Source organism: Aquila chrysaetos, chromosome 10 (assembly GCF_900496995.4).
Source record: "Aquila chrysaetos chrysaetos chromosome 10, bAquChr1.4, whole genome shotgun sequence".
Lineage (NCBI taxonomy): Eukaryota > Metazoa > Chordata > Aves > Accipitriformes > Accipitridae > Aquila > Aquila chrysaetos.
Window position 1 is genome coordinate 35,373,485 of NC_044013.1, and position 23,458 is coordinate 35,396,942.

Here is a 23,458-nt window from a genome sequence, read left to right on the forward strand (position 1 = left end):
ATTGCTAGGGGCTGTGAAATGGAACAGAATTCTATTTACCAAATACTCTTCCTAGTGCAGTAAGTTAGATTTCTCAATTAATACATGGAACTTATGTATAAAAGACAAGAGGTTAAGCAACACTGCAGTGCCCAGTGGACCATCTGGTGAACATTAGGATTGCCAATAAATCACGAAAGCACCAGTTCATCAAGAAAATTCCATTTCAAACCACTGACAGAAAAAAAAAAGGATGGGAAAAAACTCACAAAATTGGTATTTTCATCTTTTATAAAAACAGGAGCATTAAATAACTTTAATCTAATTTCAATTGTTTTATTGGTTCTCTTCTGATGACCACATGGCTTCACATACTGAATGTTTAGCCCTTTGTCTTGCACACAAAAGCATTATGAAATAACTTGGTGCATCGTCACAGGAGAAGCTCATCTCTTTCCTCTTAGTCTTTCTCCTCACCATGGGTGATAACGTAACAGAGGTTCTTATAGTCAAGATTACCAGAGACATCTGGAGGGAAAGCAGCAAACATCTGCTTGATCTGCCAAGCAAACAGGAGATAAGTGTTATAAATGTAGGACTGTGGGACAGCAACACGTACTGCTTTTCATTTTCAACCCCGTTCAGCTCCCTTCTGCCTTGATCTGTTAACCGCTATGGAAGATTTTTCCTTAGCTTCAGTAAAATTGAAATAGGAATTAGGACACAACTAGTTAATACAGTCCTGCTAGAATACCAACAAGTTCCCTGTTGAAAAGAGCTCTCCCTGAAAGCCAGGTAAGCCCTGGCCAAATAGTGTAGTATAGTCTGCACTCCAGTCTGTTCTTGCCACGAACCAACTCCACTCAATCTCCTTTTCTGAAAATAAAGTCCCTCTAAATTCCTCCCAGCCAGCAGAATCCATGTTCAGTCTCACACAAACCACAAAGTCAGTACCTCATTTCAGAATTCATTTCAAATTTCAAACAAAATAACTCTCACAGAAATGGAAACCAGATCACAGTCCCCACCCAAACCCACTTGAACTCTAGTAAATTCATTGCCCAGCTCACCATAGGAAAGAACAGCAAGAGATAGGCCACGCTTACACTTGGATGGAAGTCCAAAGAATCTGTCTGACTTTGATTTAGCCATGGAGCTATTCAGAAGAGATGCTTTGAATTGTTCCTAATTGCTAGAGCTGGCATCAACCTTCTCTCAGTCTGGATTTCAGCTGAATTCATGCATTTAAAGAGGGGCAAATACTTATTGCTGAATAGTAGCTGGAGATAGATTCCTATTTTGAATAAAGAAGGTCCTTACCTCTTCTTGACTGAACCGGTCTGCCTGTGTCATAAGCATTTCTTTGATGCTGTTCAAATAAAACGAAATAACCTGATTAAAGGGTGATAATGGCACATGACAATTCAGATGGCAAGATCCCTCCTGAAGTTGCATGAGAGAAAATCTGTGTGACTGCATAAATTAGAGCTGTTAATCCTTACGTGATATCGTAAGAGATTTTCTGTGGGCACCGTCAGTGTCAACGCCTCGCTCTGCCAACTTATTTTGCTTTTGTGACATTTTATAGAGGTTTAAAATTGTTTAAGGTTATTACTCTAATTGAAATACAGCAATTTTGTATGCTTATCTTAACCTAAAATGGTAGGTTTTCTCACTTGCTGTTTAAAGTTTGGATCACTTAACAGAACCAAAAGAGAATATTTTCTGTAAAATCTGAGGATGAAAGGAACAGAGCATGAAATGAGAAAGAGGACTTGAAAGAGAACTCCAACAGCTATTCCGAATCATCATCTGAGAACCCCTTTATTTGCATGCAGTCATTCCCAGAGGAGGCTGTGAAACTGCATGAGACCTGTTGTATTTCACGGTACAATGTCTTGATCTGGAGTTACAGCACTGTAACAAGGAGCTTATCCCACACACAATCTGCATCCTATGCAATTACATCAAAGAGAATATTTTGGGGACAGACTCTCAGCTGATTTACCCTGTGTTTTCAAACCCGTTGTAGGAAGTCAGTCAAGCATGTAATTCTTTACCTAAGTTCATAGGTGAATAGAAAAGCCAGGAAGAACAATTGCAGTTTCTAGTCTAACCCCTTTAGATAAAATATCTTTATATTTCACCCAGTTACTCATGTGCTGAGGGTAATACATGCACAATGTGCTAGAACATCCACCAGTACGAACTCAGTTATAAACATCCCTTTCACTTGCACTAATAATTTCCCCTTCCTGTAGAAGAATTCCTGTATTAATCTTGAAGAGTTTGCATTCACACTGAAGGGGCAGAGTTGTGTCCTTTTGTTACTACCAAAGGTATTTATATATTATGAGGATTTTTTCTAGATCAGTAAAACAGACTACAAACCTGTGATAACAGATGAGCAGTCTGTTGTACAAAACCAAGAGCTGAAACAAGTATAGAAATCTGTTTTAGTTTGTAGATTTGAAAAAAAGGCTGCTTTTTTGAAGAATTTGTTGGCGGAGGTGAGAGCAATAGGTCTTCTGGAAACAGCCCTTTCTGCTTTTTAAAGTGAATATTTATTTCTGCTTTTTAAAGTGAATATTTAAAACTAACTATTTATAATAGAAATCATGCCTGCACAGGAACGCTTCCATATGAGCAAAATTCACCTACTGTGGATGCAGATGTTCAGGCAAAATAGTAAAGCTTCCCTTTCTGCTCCCATACACCATGCGTCTTGAGTGAAAAAAGTCACACAGATAAAAGTGTAGTTTTGATGGCAAAGCTACAACTGTACTTCCTCATATCTCTGACACACATACTGTTTTCCAGTAAAAGGCTACAATAAAGGCATATCCCAATTTGCATAAGAGGCATATGCACTTTTGAATCTCTTTCTTGTTGATGTGAAGGGCTCATTTGGAAAGACAGAAAGGGAAAACTGAAAAAAGAAGTTTCTGGGTAATGAATAAGGACTTTACCCACAAGGACAAGAGTTAAAATATCCATGCAAGTCTGGGGAAATACTCTGAAGTCACAGACAGAGTTTAAGCTATTGCATATATTTTTCCTGCATTACTTTACTTAGCAAAGTCTTTCTTCATCTCTTTCTCTCATATTGCTGTTTCTGTTTTGTTATCCTGGCCATTTGTTATGTGACTGCATTTTTTGAAGTGGAATTCGCAAATGATCAGTGGGTGCAAGAGTAGAGAGATCATTCTTATCAGCACAAATTGATTATTGGATATATGCGCACTGGGGTGAACAGCGTTAGCAAATGTAAATAGGAAGTGTGATACAGGAAGGAGCTTGGTGAATAGAAAGAAGCACTTACAGCAATTTTGTCAGAAGTCACAAATAAACTTCATCACAAACAGGACTGAACTAAAAAGAGATCTGGGCACTATGTGTCTTCTTTTCACATGTTTAAAGTATTTAGGGGAAAAGAAAAGATCAAATATCTAATTATAATCTTCTGATGCACAGCCCAGTAGGCTCTGGCACACTCATAAGGAAGAAGGACTCAGTTAAGGATCTAAGCACATTTTCCATTATTTATTTTATAGGGAAACAAACACTCACAATTTCCAAAGCTAGAGATTATGCACTCTTTTCTTTGTGTATCTTGTTTTCTTTTTTAAAGTCTATTCGCTTCTCAAAAAAAAAAAAAAAAAATCAAAGTTGTCTGGGCAAAAAAGAATATCCATTTGCCTTGACGTAGGAGTCTAAATGTTATCTCTTGTCCTGGCTGACATCAATTCCTCCTACAGTTACAAATACTTTGTTGCATTCTTACATTTTCAAAACCTTTTTTAAAATTATCTGTGAAATCTCTGGGACATTTTGGTTTTCCACTGGGTTTGCCCTTTCTACAGTGCTGTCTTGGAGAAAAACACGTGAGTTGAAATGAGCAGTGCTCTACAGCTATGATAAGAAAGATCATTAGATAAGTCAAACTAATCTCCAAAGGTCCAGAATTCATGTAAACTCCCTGGGTCCATTTTCATCTGGTACAAATCTGAAAAGTTTTGTTGGCATCAACACTAGACACAGTTGATGTTGGCCTGACTCACTTTGTCCAATGAATGGCATTTAGGACTGAATCATCTAACCTTTCCAAAAGCTATGCCAGTTTATACCAGCTGAGAATGTGACCTAAAGCATTTTCTCTTTTTGACATCATGCTATAGGAAGGATTTTATGTGTGGTATAACGATGCAGACAAACAAAGTCTGTCACTGAGTTTGGAATTAAGTTGTAAACTCCTGGAGCTTCTGGAAAGGTTAGAAGACTCCATCCCAGCTACCATCAGATGGACTAAGTGAGTCATTTCCAGACTAGAGGTGAAAACATGCAGAGGGAAGAGACATAAAAATCCCCAGAAGGATGTTAACTCTATGAACATAAAAAGAAGTTCTGATTAAAAGGTCAACATGGCTGGTTTTGGAGAGAAACATTCCAGGATTTTTTAATATGGAGAAATATTACTTATTAACATTAACTGTCATATTGAAATGGCTGTATAAGCCAACATAAAAATTATTTCAAAACCTTCAAATGTCTAAATTTTGGAAGCATATGAATAGAAGTTAAACCTCAAAGACATTCACGGAATTGATTTAATGGTTTGTTCTGTAATGATCAACATTACCCTCGGGTCTAATAAGTAAACATTATGCTCTGTTGTGGTGATGAACTAAAACAATTGTCTAATGTTAGCTGTGCAGTGGGGGTGGGGACAAGGTTGACCTTTTCCATCAAGGAAAAATAAAAGTATTTCTCTCTCATCTTCATTTTGGAGTGTGATACTGCATTCATAATTTGCCCCAAACTCCAACTGGCTTCCAGTGTCCAAGGAATGTGGAACTGGACATAGGGTGGCAAGCCACAGATTTTGTATGCAGTATATTGTTACAGATAGTGGCGGGAAATATAACATTTCATGAGTTTTGTATTATCAGAAGGATGTATTTCGTGGTTGTGATTTCACTACTGTGTGATCTGGCCTATTTGGCAACAGGCTACATTTTATTCTGATTGTTTGAGTCACTTCTGATGTGTTTCTCTGACTGTTCCTCCCAAGCTGTTTGGTTAATGTTAACCCCAAAACAATCAGGATGACTGTTAACCCTCTGTTTCTTCTGATTGTTTGCTACATACACTTGTGTTTTAATTAATTTGGAAGTTCTTTAGTGAAAAGACTGTCTCTTTGTTTTTATTTTGCACATTGCGTACCACAATAGGACTCTCATACCCACTGGGGTACTGTCATAGAAAAGCGTATTGGTAATGGAAAGAAATATTGTACGTGAATTTTGTATTTCCAACTAACTTTCATGAGACATCGATAATTGCAGATAATGTCATGGAAAACTCCACCTTAGAGGTTCTGGTAAGAGGTCTAGTTTTCATTTACCTTATCACAGTATTAGCAGAATTAATTGATGCAAATACAATTTTGTAACTCATGGTTCCATAATAAACTTCCTATATATATTATGCTTTACAAAATCTACCTGAAATGGCTGCTACAGTAAAAGTATAGACCCCAAATTCACCAAGGAATTTAAGCATATGCATAAATCTAGGCATATAAAGCATTTCATTGGATCCATACATCAGACCTCTTCATCCACTGCCCTGATTTGATATCACTTATCTCATTTACCTGAAGGCCTGCTTACACTGTTCTGGCAGTGCAATGTACATTTTGTGCATTTTGCACATTTGTGCAATTAGTGCTTAAAGTCCTTTTACCTTGCTTTGTTGGGTGTAACAGGTTATGAATACAAATTATGTCCTGCCTCCTTGTTTAAAAAATAGCCGTATTGACAATAATTGCCATATTATTAATAGTATTATTTGGTTTGGCTCCCACCATATCTAGGAATTTTACAGCAAATTATTGTCTAAAAGCAGAAGGCTCAAACAGTAAACATGTAACAAGGAAAATGTCCTCATTCCCGGAGTTAATTAAATTGATCACTGTTTTTGAAAGGGGACTAGCTTTCCTGTTTTAGTCAAGCACTCTGAGAGTTAGGCACCAGACATTCATTTTAATTTTACATATGGAGTTAATCTACACAGAATCATGTGTTGATTTATATCCAGACCTTCAAAAAAGGCTATCTAATGGCCTACATGTGATTATATTTCCGTTGACTCTTGCAATGTCTGAAGACAATAACATCTCTTTTTGGTATACAAATACATGCATACAATAGTCCAGTCTTTTAACTCTGGCTTACAAAGCTAAATGTTTCTCTGCCTGACAGTTCCTCTGTCTCTTAAAATACTGTGAAAAATATAGCTTTTAAGCAGTTCTTTAAACTTGTGCAATTATCATTATTATTATTCTTTTAAAAGGATTTGAAATAAACTTACTAGTCTGCCTTTATGTGGCCTTTTCCTTCTGGGTCGAAAATCTTAAAAGCATTCAGAATGGTTTCTTCTGGGTCTGTGCCTAAAATTAATGAAATATAATTTAGAAGCCTGGATGTATTTCTATAGCTGCTGAATACTTGCTAAGTAATTGCATTCACTTGAAAACAGTGCAAAATGGAGAATTCTGCAGTTATAGGTTTGAAGACAAAGGTTTCTTAAGTCGGCAGCATTTGTCATGTCAGATAAACAATAGAGGTGAACAGTTCAATGCTCAGAAGCTTAAAAATAATAACTCATATCTATTCTATGTCTGCAGGAGAGAAAACTTCCAGGAACTGGTCTCCAATATCAGTACCCAGAGGATTAGTGGCTTTCAGAAATGAAAATATAACAAACTGTTTCCCTCACTGGCTTCCTTTAATCTTGTACTGTACGTTCCTTGTAAAAACACTTTTTGATGTTACTTGTTCTTCGCTATATAGAGAAGAGGTTATTTCCCTCACTAAAGGAAATGGAGCTCATCATAAAATCAGAATGTCAGTGGAATGCAATGGAAACAGGATGATCAATGTAAAACGGTGATCTGCACTTATGTTCTGTAGTGCACTTCCACTTAAGTATCTCTTCATTAAGTGTTACTTATAGAAACAGGATGGTTTAAAGCACTAGACTATGGTTCCAAGATTTTGCTTCTGCTCTTAGCTGGGCCAGAGACTTTTGGTATGACTTTAATTTCCCTGCTCCTCTGTTCCCAGCAGTAAAATGATAGTAATAGTCTTCCTTTTCTTCCACCCTTTATCTGTCCCATCTATTTAGACTGGAAAAAATTTGGGTCAGGGACTAGCTTTCACAGTGCCTTAATCTTGGCTGGGGCTTCCAACCATTCTGTAATACTGCAGATTCTGAGTATACTCGCTTACAGTCAGTGTCAACCCACACCAAAGGATATACTATATACTCTTTTTCTGACTATTCCCCAGTATTTCAAAATATTACGGTAGTATATATAATACAAATCATTATTTATAACTGTAGGAAACCAAATTTACAAGCAGGTAGACTGACCCATGGACAAATGAAGCTACTTGGGATGCTGAAATGTTGAAAGCGTGATTAAAAAAAGGTAATAACATGAAGAATTGCAGTTTCAAAGTTTGTTTCAAAGTTTGGCAGAGATACAACCAGAATAGAACCCAGTCAAGGTTCCCTGCTCTAGTGATTCCATATACTCCTGATGCCGCCTCAGTTTTCTTTGCTTAAAAGGTTTCACAAGGATTAGCAGTAGTATCTTAGTGGATATAACAGTGAATAAACCTAAGGCTATATGGCCTCCTTCTTGTCACACACACTGGCCATGTGTATTTTTTTGCCAAGCTGTAGGCAGTGTATTCAAACAGCAATAAACATATGATCAATACAAAAAGCATTGGTATTTAATGAGCGTTTTGATTGTCCCATGAAGAGAGACATCTTCCAGCTCCAAGGAAAGGTCTGCATTTTAAGTAGTCACCACTGTGTGGGGGATTTTTTTTTCCTTACTGTGTTTTACATTTTCTACCCTGTCATATCCTTGGACTTTGGCTTTGAAGAGAAGCAATGCAGCAGGCATTCTTTATTGATTAGCTGGTAAATAAAGTGGTTTCTTTGATGTGCGGCATCTCTGTTTTCTGTACAAATTGTATTATTCTGACTCCCTGTAGAAACAGCTCCATGTGGTTGGCATTAACATAAACCGAGTTTTGTTAGCTGTTCATCTGGCATCATAATCTCAATATATAAAGCTAAAGCTCGTCCTGAAAATCCCAGCTTCCCCTTTATGACAGAAATCAATTATAGCACAACAAATTTTACTTAGAAAGCACCTTTCACCAAATTCTCTGAGTGGTACTTAGCTAATAAAGAGTGTTGCAAAATTGCCATATCCACTTCCTCTAGCCCTTTCTCCCTTTCTAATTGCACTACAAAGGCTCTTCATCCCAATTAGTTTTGATTGGGAATGTGCAGTCTTTTGGCTCTGCTTCCTTTGCATGACAAACCCAACCAGAAGGGCATGACAAGCACAGCTGTGATTTTCCCTTCACCAAATGGAAATTAAAAAAACCCTCCTCCTCTGCTAGTAGCCAACAGGAAACCTGCAGACAAGAAGGGTATGCTTTACCATTCACCTTCCTGTGCTGGCTCTGGTTTTAGGCCACACAATTGGCAGGGCCAGACTCTTTGCCAGCTTCAGCAATCGTAAGAGACAAGAGGGAAGAGGGAAAAGGAAGAGGAGCTCATTTCCATGCTCTGTGTGGTCATAAGCATGACAAATAGCCAGGAATGGGTAGCAGGGCACCCCACAAGAAATAGTCACATGTCCCAGAAGGAAGATTATGGAGAAGGGCACTACCTACTCTGCAAGATGACATCTGGAATGTAAAGGTGGAGGCATCACTGTGATCAAGACAGATTGATGTCTGGGTAATAAAATCCCCTCCTGAGTGTCAGTCTACAGCCTTCTCCATCACCTCTTATGCTTTCCAGACATGGTGTGCTCCTTAGCAATAGTGTATTTCTTTGAGGACTAGCTACATTAATTCTTTCTTTCAGACCTCTCTGTTTTCTATTCCAAGCATAGAAAGCCCTTCGCTGAAATTGTGCTCAGCAATATAAAGCCAGAGTCCAGCAGCAATACAATAAATGTTTTTAAGAAGATAGGATCAGATTTTTCCATTTTTCTGTTCATTAGTTATTTTAACAAACTTCTGGAACGTGCTTGGCTGAGGCCAACCTTTCTTTGAAGGTCAAGGCTTTCATCTATGTCTAATGCATATAGGAAGATGACTAGCGGTTTCTCTCGGCCTCACACTCCCTCTCTTGGAGTTTCTAGCTATTAACAGTATAAGAGAGATGACTAAATTACCAGCTAACAACAAATTTAGTACCCACATTTTCCGAACTCCCTACAGTGATCCCTATATATTCTGTGGCAATGGGCAAAATCCCTCTCCCTCATCATTGTAAACACACTGAGATTAAATTATTTCAGTTTATCCACTCCATTAAGACTTATTCAGCAAAATCTTCATCCAATGGCAAAAGCACTGTTGACCTCAAGTGAAACCAAGGCTGCGCCACTGAGTTAAAACTAATACAGAAAATGAGGGAAAGCCATGTTGCTCCTTCACGCCCTATAACTGCAAGGATGGTGCAGAGGTCATGTTTGCATAATGAGCCAAAGGAGCACAGAAGGGTTTTTTTGTAGAAATACTGAACATACTTTTAAACCAGCTAACACTGGGAGTGATACCACTATAGCATGAGCAACAGGCTTCAGCCTAGGAACCTGACAGTTAATAACTCATCTACACTCTGCTCCAGGCTGCTGTGATTTCATTACTTTCTGGACCTCAACTCACCACTTTCATGTTAGCTTATGCAAGCTGAAATCACACCTTTGAATTGTCCTCTGGACCGTCCCTTAGCCTTTTCATACTTCAGCTCTGTCTGCAAAAATGGAGATCACTCCTTGCCTTTAAGCATTGTTCTGTGGATACATTATTATAATTTGCAAGGTGCTGAGATATTTCAGTGCTGAGGATCTTTGACAGATACCTCTCCAACCCCCCAAAGGTACTTACCTTTCAGCTTTTCCCCAAACATAGTAAGGAAGACAGTGAAGTTAATAGGACCTGGCGCCTCCTTCACCATGTCTTCAAGCTCTTCATTCTTGACATTCAGACGACCTGCAGCAGAGATCATTTTTCATAATAAATCACAAATTGTGTTTCAAAAAATGATTCCCATTCATCTCCTCCCACTGGGGAGCTCAGGGCTCTGTGCAACTTTGCTAATAACATGGTAGAACACAACTCCAGAATACCCCAGTGTAAAACAAATTGGCAGAGCTGGCTCTAAGATCAAAGGGTGACTGAAGGATTAAGAAGGATAAATAATATGGACGTGGCCAGCAGTGGACAAAAGAAGGGGCACTTCTAAATAAACTGGGGGGGGGGGGGGGAGGGTGGAGGGGGGGGGGGGTGGGGGTTTTTTACCTCAGGTGAAATATGGGCCCCACTGATAATGTAGCAGACTTCAAAGTGACTGAAGTGAATCCAAGGTCTCAGTCTTTGCCCTCCTGTATATTGAGATGCCTTTCTGAGTAGAGGGCAGATGGACGAGTCGAGTAGTCCTATCCCTTCCCCATCTTTGCACAGTCCTATTGATGAGAATTTAGATCCTGGCAACTCTACTCAAATTGAGTGGTAATTTGCTGTGACTGTACTTTATAGGCATTGAAGGGCTTCACTGAACAGGAAAGATACCAGAACTTGGCCTTAGGAAATAAATATTTCAGGGTAACAGTAGCTACAGGCCAAAGTTTGCAAACCTCGTTGTCACAATAAAGAGTTCAGGAGCTTCTGCTCTTTGCACTGACTCTGCTGGCGTCTGATTCCACCCCAGGGAGCACTAAAGATTCTTATCAAGCTCTTTTTAATAAGATCCAGATGGCAAAAGCCCAAATGCCTACATCACTGTTCAAGCCTCAAATGTTGCAACAAGGATACAACTCCAGGTTTGGGATCATGAACATTTTGATTTTTCCTTTCCTTGGGAAGATTTGCTTTAATCTGCTTGATATTATCAGGATTGTGATGCGCATGGAATGGACAATACCTAATCTCATGACATGCACATTCCACCCCACATAAATGCACAATAGCACAGAACCTCACATGAAGTCCTCCTACTTTTGTGTGGGCAGAGGGGCAGCTAGTCCATGACAACAATGTTAATTGGTAGATATTGCATGGCTCCTAGATGAAAAAGGTGCAGCCTGTGAAGCCCGGATTCAGAGGCAAATCAGAAATGCGTGGCATGGACCCCTGCTTGGGTGGGCTTTTTATGAAATAGTTGCAGGGGAGGGATCAGTGCCTTTGGAGAGCTGCCAGCTGCACAGCTCTCTTGCACCCGCCACTGAGTCCCAGAGAGACCTTCATTTTGCTTCTAAAAGAGGCTGCTCAGGAGACTTTCCAGCTGGAGCTATGTATTAAGATAGCAACTACCATAAAGGAGGAAGATCAAACTGAACAGGTTTCCTTTTGCCTCATGTTTATCTCATTACTTCCCCCACTGTAATTCTAATACAAACTTTTCTTATGTGCTTGAAATTTAAACTGTATTTCTTTTAAGTATTTAATTATTACTACCAGTTTACCTAGTGCAGCAAATGTGTCTCTCAAGTCTGCTTTGTCAATAAAGCCGTCCCTGTTCTGATCCATGATGGTAAAAGCCTGTTGGAAGAAAAAGGAAAATTTATTGCCATTGCCATGTTGCACTGGACAGTGCTACAATCACACATACCAGTCCAGGGGGTATTATATTCATGGTGTAAAAAAGAATATTTAACTTCCTTTGATTCATCCACATCATGCCACATCATTGCACTTTCCTCACTTTCAACACATTACTGTATCTTGGCAAGAGGCTTAATTAAACCCACCCAAACTTCTTCTTACTAAATTAGTGCTCAGTGCAGCGTGTAGCTGGGCGGAAGCCAATGCTGGCAGCTCCAGCCATTCAGGCCTTAACCCATAAAAGTTTGAATTAGGGAGGCTTTAGTTAGGAAGGATTTAGTCAGTGGTTACTCTGTGTGTTTTGTACTTTTCCCATACTTTGTTCCTTTGTGCAGCTATCATATTCTGTAAAACATTTAATTACTGTAGATATCTGTCTTCTATCAAGCTAAAGTCAATTTCTTCTTGGCCTTAAAATGATCCATCATACAGAGAAAGCTGAATTTTCAAAGGTACAGAGAAATATAGGTTTCATAGTGTTATTTATTCAAAGTTTGTTTCCCTTTCCAATAAATTGCATCCTTCAGACTGTACCCTGTGCTCTGACTGACCTTGATGTGTTGACCTTAAATACTTCTTGTCAGGCAAAATTTAACTTTTGATAGAAAAAAACCAGTTACTTTTCTATTTTCAGCTAACACAGAATTTATGTACTCTAACCATTATTTACCAAGCCAGCTAACTGCCTATCTATCTAAGTACCTATTTGCATGTCTGTCTATTCACTGCCATCACACTTTTAATGTTTCATTGATTTTGAAAGATTTTAATGACCTGAAATTCCCCTGGTCATACAATGGGGAATAGTAGAACCAGACATATCTCTGAAGCTGGTTATCTGTCTGACATATACACATCAATATGAGAGTGTATCTTTACAATGACCAGGAATTATTCTCACTTCAGTATTATTACGAAAGACTACATTCTCCTGAGAATACAGCTCATTGCAGCTGCAGTAACTTGCAGAGTTTTAAAGTCTACTGCTCTACGGGGTGCACTTCTTTCCATGATCATATTATATCAACATATCTTCATGTAGTTTTACCTCCAGTTTCTTACAAAGCTCCCCTGCTCACATTCCAGTTTGCCCATGTGATTACTTGCAGCATGCATGTTCATAACCCTTCATTTACCTGCCAAACCATCATCTTCTAAAAATTAAGCCCAAGTCTTTAGAGTTGTTTTCCCTCCTTTTGAGGGGGGCTTGCTTTAAATGGTGATCCCCACAATTTGGAAGCAAAACAGAAGAAAATATGAAGAGCAAAGCAGAGCCCAGCAAGCTCACAGAAAACGGGAAGAGAGTTAGGTATGTATTGTAATGGGTGAACTTAAAATAATGTAGTAACAGCAATGCTGAAACATTTTCTGGTGAGCTGGTTGAAATCTGTAGATAAAAATGTTCTGATCAAAAACAGCTTTTCAGAAATATTTGTCCCAAGTATGCAGTTTTCAGACACAGCGTGGTCTTGGTTTTCACTGGACAACTCCACTGCCTCATGCTTTTGGCATTATTCTGCCACCGTCCTCCCAGAAACGCTCCTAGTATTATTTAGAGTAGATCACATACAGCATTCTGACCAGTTCTTCTTTTTATTGGTACAACTTCAAAAAGTAGTCCTTGGAGAAAATAAGACTGGAGGTTCATAGGATATGGAGAAGAGGTGGGAGAAGAGTGTTAAACATCTCCCCATTAACTGTAGGGAAAAGGTTAGTGGTTTCAATTCATTTACCTGGGCCATATTCACAATACTTTGCATGGGTTTTTAGTCTCACTCACACTGAACTTCACTGGTGGGAATGCTCATGAAAAGTAAAGTTGAAAGAAAGCCACATGCACAAACTATGTGCCACAAACAGTAGCTATTTATCCCATTGGAAATTGCCTTGGAGGTGTGAGTTAGCAAAAAATGGGGAAAAAATGAATAATTTAAAATTACAAACCAGTGCAAAATGTGATGGCCTCACAAACATTCTAGAATATCCACTCAGAAAAAGAGCATAAACTCATCAAACAAATTATCTGTCTTTAATATGCTTAAGCTTTTATGCCAGCCCATTAGATTTACCTCCTCACAGGTAACTGGTCGAAGAATCTACAGTGCATGGTAATACCAAATTCTTTGGGAGCTAAAAGATGCTTACTTAGTTAATCTCAACATGTTGTTTTGTTTTATTGGCATTTATGGAGGAAGTCGGCTGAGGGCTTCTTGGTATTTTTGTTTCTACTTTGTGGGCAGTATTAGAAGGGCATAGAAGAATATTTTCTATTGCTATTGTGGAACAGTCCACTAATTAAAGCCCTGGTTCAATAAGGCATCTCTATTCAGGATAATACTTGAGCACGTAAGACTATTTTTATTTAAAATACCACTTAAACTTAACTTTAAACATGTGCTAAAGTGTTTTCCTGAATCACGGCTAAAGTGGATGAGATGATACTTTTCCTTTATTTTGGGGTGGGGGCTTGGGGGCGTTGCAAATAAGTCTAGGTCTTGAGACAGGAGAGTGAGGGAGGGACAGAAAGAAGGAAAGAAAGAATGAAAGAATGAACGAAGGAAAGAACAAACAAACACACAAGGAAAATTATATACCAGCCAAAACCACAGAGATGATTCAGAAAACAACTGTGTGTTCTATTAAAGCAGATGGAGAATTGAATAAGGATTACAAACAAAACCTATGTTATTCATTAGCAATGACAGGAGCCTATAGAGAACAGCAGAGTAGTGACCAACCTCTTTGAACTCCTGGATCTGGGTTTGTTCAAACATAGAGAATACATTGGAACCACCTTCTATCTTCTTCTTTGCCTTTTTTGGAGCCTGTAATACAAATAAGAAGATTAAATATATATTACTTTGTCTGTTAAGCACCCAGGAAAGCGAATTCCATCTTTAACAGAAGGTAAAATATATACAGTCAAGTAATACAAGAGGATTGTGTTTTGTTATGACAAGGTTTTTAATTCAATCATATATATACATATATATATAAATGGGATGAAAAATGCTGCTTTAGTAACAGATTAATCTCTCACTGAGGCTTTTTGCCATTCTCTTGCTCTGGCCTGGAACCTGACAGCTCAGATAAACAAGGACGGCTTGTCACTGTGCTGCCTTAAAAAAGGTGAGGGACTCAGAGTGTGACTCTGAATATCACAGCTGGTGCACTGCTTGTTTCCCCAAGGAACTGCCTGTTCCTTGGGTAAAGTCACCTATGCCAGACCATTTGAAGCAGAAGACTACTCCCCCTTCTGCCCTGGCTTTTCAGAGCTCTGTACTACAGGAGGAGTGATGTAAGCTTACAGACTCACTTGGAGATGTAAGCTAAAATTCCCAACCTGCTGTTCTCAAGAAATTCAAGCAATTCACATAAGTGGCTACAGGTACTCCTTCTTCCCAGTTCCCAAGCAGGGACAGGCAGTCAGACTCAAAATGAGGCCCTACATGAAGACTCAGTTCAGGAACTATAACGGGAAATTATATCATTTCCTACTCACATAGAAAAGTTTAGAAGTCTGCTCTGTCTGGACCAACACTAACTGCACAGATTCTTCCTATGTAGGAACACCTTCTACACTGTAGAGGACAGTCTATGTTCTTGCACCAACCTATGACACTACAGTACATTGCCTGACTAGTCCATATAATTTTAATATTCAAGATAGTCATCTTAAATAAAAGGGCAGGCTGGCTTTTATCACTATTCTGTAATCTGAAGACTGAGACAGAGAAAGATTGGGGAAAGAGCTACAATGATATCTAAGAATCTAATGCTCACTAAAAATCAGTCAGAACTAGACTTTATTATATACCTTTGAATAAGGGCCCAACCAGCTTGCCTAAAACAATACAGTTCTTGTTCTGCAGTAAAGAATAAAACGTGTGGTTCCTAAGGATTACAGAAATGTTTTAATCACAGCATTATCCTTACTTGGGGCAGGATAATGAGCTACATTGCCTTTTGAGTTCCCTTCTAGACAGATTATTTTTTTCTTTATCATTTTTACTTTTAAACTTCATCATCATAGTCCCACCTGGTTCTCATGTCATGGAAAATTAGTCTTACTTAGTTTGGGCTATTCTGCATGAAACAGAAGGCAACTTCTACTGTCTCCTTTCATCAAAATAAAAAAGCCTGTGAAAGTTCAAATTCAATACTGATTTCAAATATCCTGAGGAGCAGAGCAGCTCAAGGAAATATTCCCACTTGACTGTGTTTGAAGTATACATTGTCTGATCAATTTAATTTGCCAGGCAGATTTCCGCACTCAGCCACCCTGTTTCAGATCCCAGGTTGAAAATTAGGGCTATGGTAGACACTCACTCACACACCCACACTCCAGACCTGTCAAGCTCAAATCAGCTAATGCAAAGCACTAAAATCTGGAAATGGGAATGGAAATAAAAAGAAAAATGTATTTGCAGTGAGGATAAAAATAAGGATAGAATGCCACCACAGGCATGGAAAAAAAAAAGTGAATAAGTGGAATGTTTAATGAATGTAGAAATATTGATTTTGGAATAAACAGATTCCCTCCTCCTCCTCCACATGAAATAAGTGTTATTTTGAGCAGTAATGGGCAATCTTCCATGTAACGTGAGGTGCCTGGTGGAGGTTTTCAACACTTCCAGATCGAATGGAAATATTAAGAACAATCCTACGTATTTACATGTATTTGTTCCCCGAGGTAAAAAGAAAGCAGATGTTACCCAGCGGAATGTATTGCAAGCTGTCTAGGGGAACTGACCACAGGGCACAAGGCTGGCCTCAGCATTTTTGGATGGGGTAGTAGAACTGGTTCTCCTGTGCTTGTGTAGCTGGTCTTTATGAAGACAAAACACGCTTTACCATTCTCATGCTCTGCTCTGCTGTGACCAAATACAGCATCCATATTCAGCATGATAAATATTCCACACGCTAGCAAACTATCTGCATCTTTTTAAGCTAGCACCACAATGAAGGACAGAGGGCTCCAGCCCCAGGTTTTATTAAATTTAAATGTTAACCACTGGCAATACCTCCATTATTCCTCAGTTTAATGGGTTCTCTGTGCTGTAAGTTTTTAAGCAAGGATTGTAGCTATATGAAAAGATCAGATAAACCCAAAAGCTGTGGCTCAGTATCTATTAGAAACAGACCAGCAACACAAAAAAACACCCAAAGTTTCTTTACATTAATGAAGTCCTATTCGAGGCAAAAAAGGTTGAAGACTAGTTATCCAGAGAGCAATCACTGTACTAGGAGAAATTCATCTTAGCATGGTATTTGTTCAATGTTGCTCTCTGGTTAGTCACCTCCAGGAACGATAAAGGAGATCAGTGCCCATGTCGCTCAATCTATCTTTAGTTTTTCTGCTGAAGCTCTGGGTGTGGATCCTTTTTATGATCTCCTCACTTGTGGAATGGGGCTGAGACCACCAATACATTTCACAGGGGCCAATGAACAGCTGTTGCATGGGAATGGCTTTCCATCACCAGTTTCAAGCTCAGACTTTTGGCATCAAAAGTATAGAGCATCCTGGATTACCAGTCTCTTGGGTTTTGCCTATGCAGTGTTGGGAATGCAATTTATCTGCTCTGAAAGGCTAGGAAATACATAATCACAGAAAGAAACTGCACCTTGATTTTGCATGACTGGTGGGTAGGCAGGCGCTATGAAGAGGAAGGCTGAGAGATAAGTAGGTGGAGCAGAAACAGAATACAGTACATTGTTACTGTCTTTCTGGTGGGTAAATCAACTTAAAAGGCAGCTCTAGGAGAACAGAAATAGGTCTGTGCTGCTGTCTGACAACTCCAAACACTCCAGAATTTTTTGATGAATAGAATCAGGATTCTGACTCCGGAGTACCTCTCTGAAAAAATGGCATAGTAAAAAGAGCAATACAGAACTGAGCAAACATATGGTTTCTAAACTGTCAAGGATTTAGTAGGTGACCTACAGAGGAGCAAGTGGGTGACTGACACATCACTTCTGTCTGCCTTGATTTCCCCATTTGTAAAATGCAAAGTGTGCCGAGCTGCACTTTGCAAAGATAGCTGCTCTATCTTTGCAACATGTGCTTTGAGACTGACATACAAAACGTGCCAGATGAGAAACTGAAGAGCTGAGAGTCCCCTGGGCTCGGATTCCGAGGCCTCAATAGCACAGCAGTGGGAAGAATGTTGCAACAACTGAACAAGCCTATTAATATTCCTGCCTGAGTGTATTAATCATCCCATTGTGAAGAAAACAACACTTCACTTTAGAAGAGAAACCACAGGCTTGTCGCATATCACTCGTTTGTCTTACTAGTGTTAGCACTCTCTCAATTAGCCTGGATTTTAAAGGGTCTTTTTTTTTTTTTTTGGTTGGTTGGTTGGTTCTTTGGTTGGTTTTGGTTTGTTTTAGAATCTTTAAATGAAAAAATGGATCCATACCAAAATCTGGTCCCAAGAAAACTCTGTTGAACTAGCCATTTGCTTTGAGCTGAGTTTCCCTCACTGAGGTTCTTTATATTTCTCCTCTCTGGCAGCATCAGGGAGCCAGAGAGAACAAGGATAGTGCAGTGACACAGGCAGGCAGAAACAATGAGTGTGCGCTGCCTTTGCCTCTCTGGATATAAGAATAGGGATTCATTTTTTATATGTTGCGGATGGGGGTGTATGTTCAAGTGAATCAGAGTGAAGAAATCTCTGAATTCAGGGTGACCTAAAAGAAAAGGGGCCAGGGAATCAGTTTATATCTCTACATGCAAAGGAAGAAGGAGCTGAAAATACTTGGTTCTTACTTCAGAACGCGAGGCGTTGTTTACCCTGATAAATTCATAAAAGGCTGGTGCTAGAGCAGGTTTGTGAGACCAGAGATAGAATGGAAGTGATGCTGGATTATTGCAGAACTTCATCATCTCAGCCCCTCAATGAATTTTGCAGGCAACCAAGAAACGTATGGTAAAACAGACAAGTTGCTGCAAGATAAACAAAGGCACAGCTCCATAACTGGTGCTACTCTGCACTGACTGCTCGGATGCACACTCCTACCCTTCAGTAAGTATGAAGTTAACCAACCTCTACTTAGCATTTTCTGCAGAGCAAGAATGTCTCCACAGGCAGTCAGGCAAAATGGGCAGCACTCTGCCAGAAGCCACATTTTTGGTTTGGTTTGGGGAGGTCAGTTCCCTGTTTGGTCCACCATGCCTTAGAACACTCAGAAAATACTCTAAATAACTAAAGATGACACAGTTTGATATTCCTGACAGCCAAAGTTAAAACACAAGCAGAAACACTTCCCCACTCAGTGACTTATTGTGTCTTCTTTTAATTTTTTACCAGTGAAGACACCAATGGATAAGCAGGTCTCTTGTGAGGGAGTCCTTCAGAGAAAAAGAGTGGCATACACGTTTAAGAGCCTGATTCTGTGGTCTTGTACCCTTATGTGTTCATTCAGCTCAGGGCAAACTAGCCATAAGATACTACCAGCTTTAAATTGCACTGTTTCACATTTTATACTTCCTTCCTCTGCAACTACATCTGTGACTACAGAAAAGACAGAATCATCCATCATCTTGCTCAGGTTCTGTCCCCTACTGTGATCCACAGTATGATGTTAACTCTGAGTTACTATAACTTTTTCATCCATCACAGCCTCTCCTTGTTTTTCATCCACTCTGGAATCTCAGTGCTGACATTTCCTGTCTTTGAATTTTTGTTATCATTGAATCCAACTTCTGAATCAAAAGTTACATCTCAGGCCCATCCAAGGGATTTTTGCAGCACTGGACAGGATTTTTGTTGATTATTGTCTCACAAGTTTGCTCTGCTGAGATAATTTACATTGCATCTGCACCAAAGCTCCCAGCTATGGACAAGCCACCCCTTTTTTTAGTGTGGTTTAGGTCCTTTTCATGGCAGGTGAGCAGCATAAGGCCAACCCAAGTGCATGCTTTTGAGGCAACAGTCTAGAGGAGTAAGCAACATAAACTGCTCTAAGGGCACAATTTGCATTTCAAACAGGCAACAGCCTCAGATCATTCAAATAAAAACCCACGTTATCAGAACTGAGAAACAAGATCTTTTTATTACCTACTCTGCACTCACAAACAGATCCCTCCCTTCTCATCCTCACTCCATTTTATACGTAGTCCCAGCCTCCCACACACCCACACAGACACACACACCTTTGATCCCTGCTAGATAGAAAAATCTGTTGAACTGCATCCTCCCTGCTTCACACTCCCATACACTAAAGCATTCTCCTTTGCCCCACATAAAATCCCTTCCCAATCACAGTCTTCTTTTTTCTCTTCCACAGATATACAGAGAGAATGCATTATCTCCCCAAACTTATCTCGGAACAGCAGATAACCTCTCCAACTGCAGACTGCTCAACCTCTACGACCCAAAATCCACCAGCTGCTTTCCCCACCCAACAAATTGTCTTCTCTGGCATATACATGTCCTCCTCCTTCATGTAAACAGATGAACAGTCCCTCTCTACGTACACAGTCCTCTATGCTCACAGACACGCACATATGTATACACACATGCATGTGCAGATGCATACACAAACACTTCAACAGTTAAACAATTGGCCACATTTTCAGCTAGTGAAATCAGCATTGCTCCACTGAGGTCAGTACTTCTTTCAGTTCAGGTGGTACATTCCAGACAGTTAAGCAGGCTGCAAAACACATTTGATCAGAATGCAATCTATTTTTGGGTACAGAGTTCCCTTCAGCATACAGAATTTGCTACAAGGTGTCACTCGAACTGAATAAACACAGGAATGTTTTGGGAATAAGAAAAAGGCTTCCCTCTCCCTCTTTCCACCTCTCTTCTTCCCTTCCTTCTCTCCATCAGCACAGAGCATGCAGGGAGACATCACAGACCCAACCTCACTGAAATTCCCTGGAATTAACGGAGAGCTGCAGACAGTTCTCAGAACTCCATTCCACAGCACTTGTGTGGTCTGCTCTTGTTAGAAAAATTATCTCCCTGAACCCTGCCTCTCTCACTCTCATCAGCCCTGTATGTCAGAGCCTAGTAGCACTGGCTGACTTGTAATTATTTTTTACTATGCTGCTTTGTCTGCACTAATCCTTTGAAAGTAGCTTTACTGCACATCTGAAATATTATGATGCTATAAAACCTCTGTAATATTTATAAATCCCTTAAGACATCATAAAGAGAGAAAAAAACCTCCCCACAGAGTTCATCTAGCATAATTACATATACATTTCCCTCTGATTAATAAAAAATGATCACTTCCTTATGTAAAGATATTCTTCAGCTTTCTTTCATTAAGGCTATTTTTTTCTTTCTATTTTAAATCTGTTTCATGTGTCCCTGTATAGTAAGGTACCTCAGAAGATATTTTCCCAAAACAAAAGGCACAATGAAAAGAACCACCACAGAGAATCATCAGTTGAACTGGGAGTGAGGAGACAGAATAGTCTCTCCCTATATTTTCATATCTCCTAACTTAAGCAATTTCACCATGGAATGTCCTGAAATGTCTTCAAACATCAAGCAGTGTGGTGTGTCACTGAACTAAAAAGGAGGGAAGAAAACTGGTAAATAAAATTTGAAAAAAGAGGGGAAAAAGAAAATCTAAGACCCAGCACTTGCCCCCCATCACACAAAAGGGCTGGCTTAGACTTTAGTGAAGCTGATTAAAGGGAAACCTGTAAATCCACAACTGAAGAGGTGTAATCAGCACAAGGCACTGCTCACTTCTAAAACAGTGGTGAAGAATGTGATTAGTGGCTTGCATGCTCAGTGTGAAACCACTGACACTGGGCTTGCACTGACTGAAACTGGAACCTAGTTTTGTGCGTGGAGTTTAGAAATTACTTTGAATGCGGTTTTATTCTGCTCAGAACAGCAGTTGGATCACATTCATCACCTGCTTAAATGGGATCAGGTTTGAACTAAGCTTTGAGAAAGCTTTTCATATACAGCTACCCCTCAGGCATTCTCCAGAATCAAATATTCCATAGCCCCAGGGAGCCACTGGCCAGCATTACTTTAAGACAGCCTGAAAAGGACCTGCAAAAAGGAGAAAATTAAGGAAAGAGAAAACCGTCAGCTTTTTTTTTTAATATTGTTGTAGTCATTCCTCTGAATTTGCAGAAGACAAAGATAGAGCCCAGTCTGCCCACTGGTCCTTAGGCAGAAGTTCTTCTTTTCTCCTTGGAATCACATCAGGTGCACTTTTGGTGCAGAGGTGGCTGTTGGAGTCCCAGAGCTAAAAGCCACCAGTGAGCAGGGCAAAGAGAAGACACAGAAATTTCTGCCCTAATTCCTACTTCTCCTCTCAGTCTCAAGAGCAGCACAGTTACCATTATAGAGATATCCCTTCACCTCACTCCCCATCACACCATGGCAGACCTTAGCACTAATTAACACCAGCCATGCCAGTCATTGCTGCCCTAGTGTATTAGTCTTGGAACGAGATGCACAAGCACTTCCCTTCAGCAAGTACATCTATGTTCCCTACCTTAACTCATTTGTTAAACACATGCAGAAAAGTCCTTGGAAGTTCACAGCTTGCTTTATGGGATATATCTTCATTCTGGATGTGATACTAAGTAAGTATGAGACTTCATGGGGTCCAGTGTGATCATTAGTGCTCTGTTTGAATTGTTGAGTCAGAAAGAAATACAGGCAGAGATAAACAGACAGACATGGGAAAGAATAAAACCTACCATACTGCTGCTGCTCCTTCCACCCCTTCTCTGCCAACTAGTCAGCCAGCAAACTCAATGCCAATTGTCTCTTTATATAGTGTCACCAAAGAATAAAAATATGCCTGCTCCAAGTTTAGACAATAGATGTAAGGTTGGAAAAGTGCAGTAATTGGATCCCAATACATTCCAAGCATCTGTTCCATGCATGGCTTTTGCTTTCACAGGAATAATGCCTTAGGTAAGTAGAGTAGGCAGTTGGGATACAATTGTACAGCACTCACAATAAGCTAGAGCTGAAGGGGCTTTCCCATGTACTTCTAAATAATGAACACAGGGCATGCACTAAAAAGATTTTAAGTGGACATGGCATCCTGAAAAAGCAAAAAGAGAAACATGGTCCTTGAGAAAATGCAGAGGAAACTAGCAAAAAATCTGGGCCACTGAGATGTCTGGTATCTCCAGAGTCTGGTGCATGCATTCAGAGCTCCAGAAAAATGACTGAGGTTCTGCATAGGTGCATCTATAACTGGGACGTATGCTGGAAAAGCACTGCTCTGCAGATGGCAATAAAGTGACTCAGATCAGGTCTGTTTTCCCTGAATCTATCACACATGCCTGAAGTCCAGTGGCCAGATCTCAAGCCTCTGCAAATTGATGGAGAGTCATGGACTTCAAAGCATAAAAAAAGAGATGTGTAGTAATGAATATGGTGTTGAGAGCAGGAGAAAACAGAAGGCAGCATAGGAACCACAAGGGCTGCGTCTCCTGGGGAATGCTCATTAATGCATACACATTCCATCCAATTCATGAATCGTGTTTGGCATTATCACAATGGGCCAAAACATTAACCACTACAAAATGGTGTAATTCCACGGACATGAAATCATATTTCCTAAAGGTCTAATCTGTGTCTGTGAGGGTGTCTATACAGGAACACGGATGCATTAAAAACAGCAGCAGCAATAGGTTTTTCAGGAACATACACTAGCATCTGAAATACTTGTCTACATCAGTCCCACTAACCTTGAGTCACGAAAGTGCTTAACCAATCAACTGAACTTTGAGACAGACATACATTTAAGTATCTAGTTGAACAAGGACC

General features: G+C 39.7%; 1 protein-coding gene across 1 annotated transcript; it reads right to left on the minus strand.

The window, feature by feature from the left end:
* Nucleotides 1-299: 299 nt before the first annotated feature.
* Nucleotides 300-22,557, minus strand: MYL10 (myosin light chain 10). Its single transcript, XM_030029177.2, has 7 exons — nucleotides 22,375-22,557; nucleotides 14,426-14,512; nucleotides 11,549-11,624; nucleotides 9,972-10,076; nucleotides 6,352-6,430; nucleotides 1,300-1,348; nucleotides 300-538 (listed from the first exon to the last, which is right to left on the minus strand). The coding sequence occupies exons 1-7, from the start codon at nucleotides 22,375-22,377 to the stop codon at nucleotides 440-442; spliced, it is 498 nt and encodes a 165-aa protein (XP_029885037.1). The 5' UTR covers nucleotides 22,378-22,557; the 3' UTR covers nucleotides 300-439.
* Nucleotides 22,558-23,458: the final 901 nt, after the last annotated feature.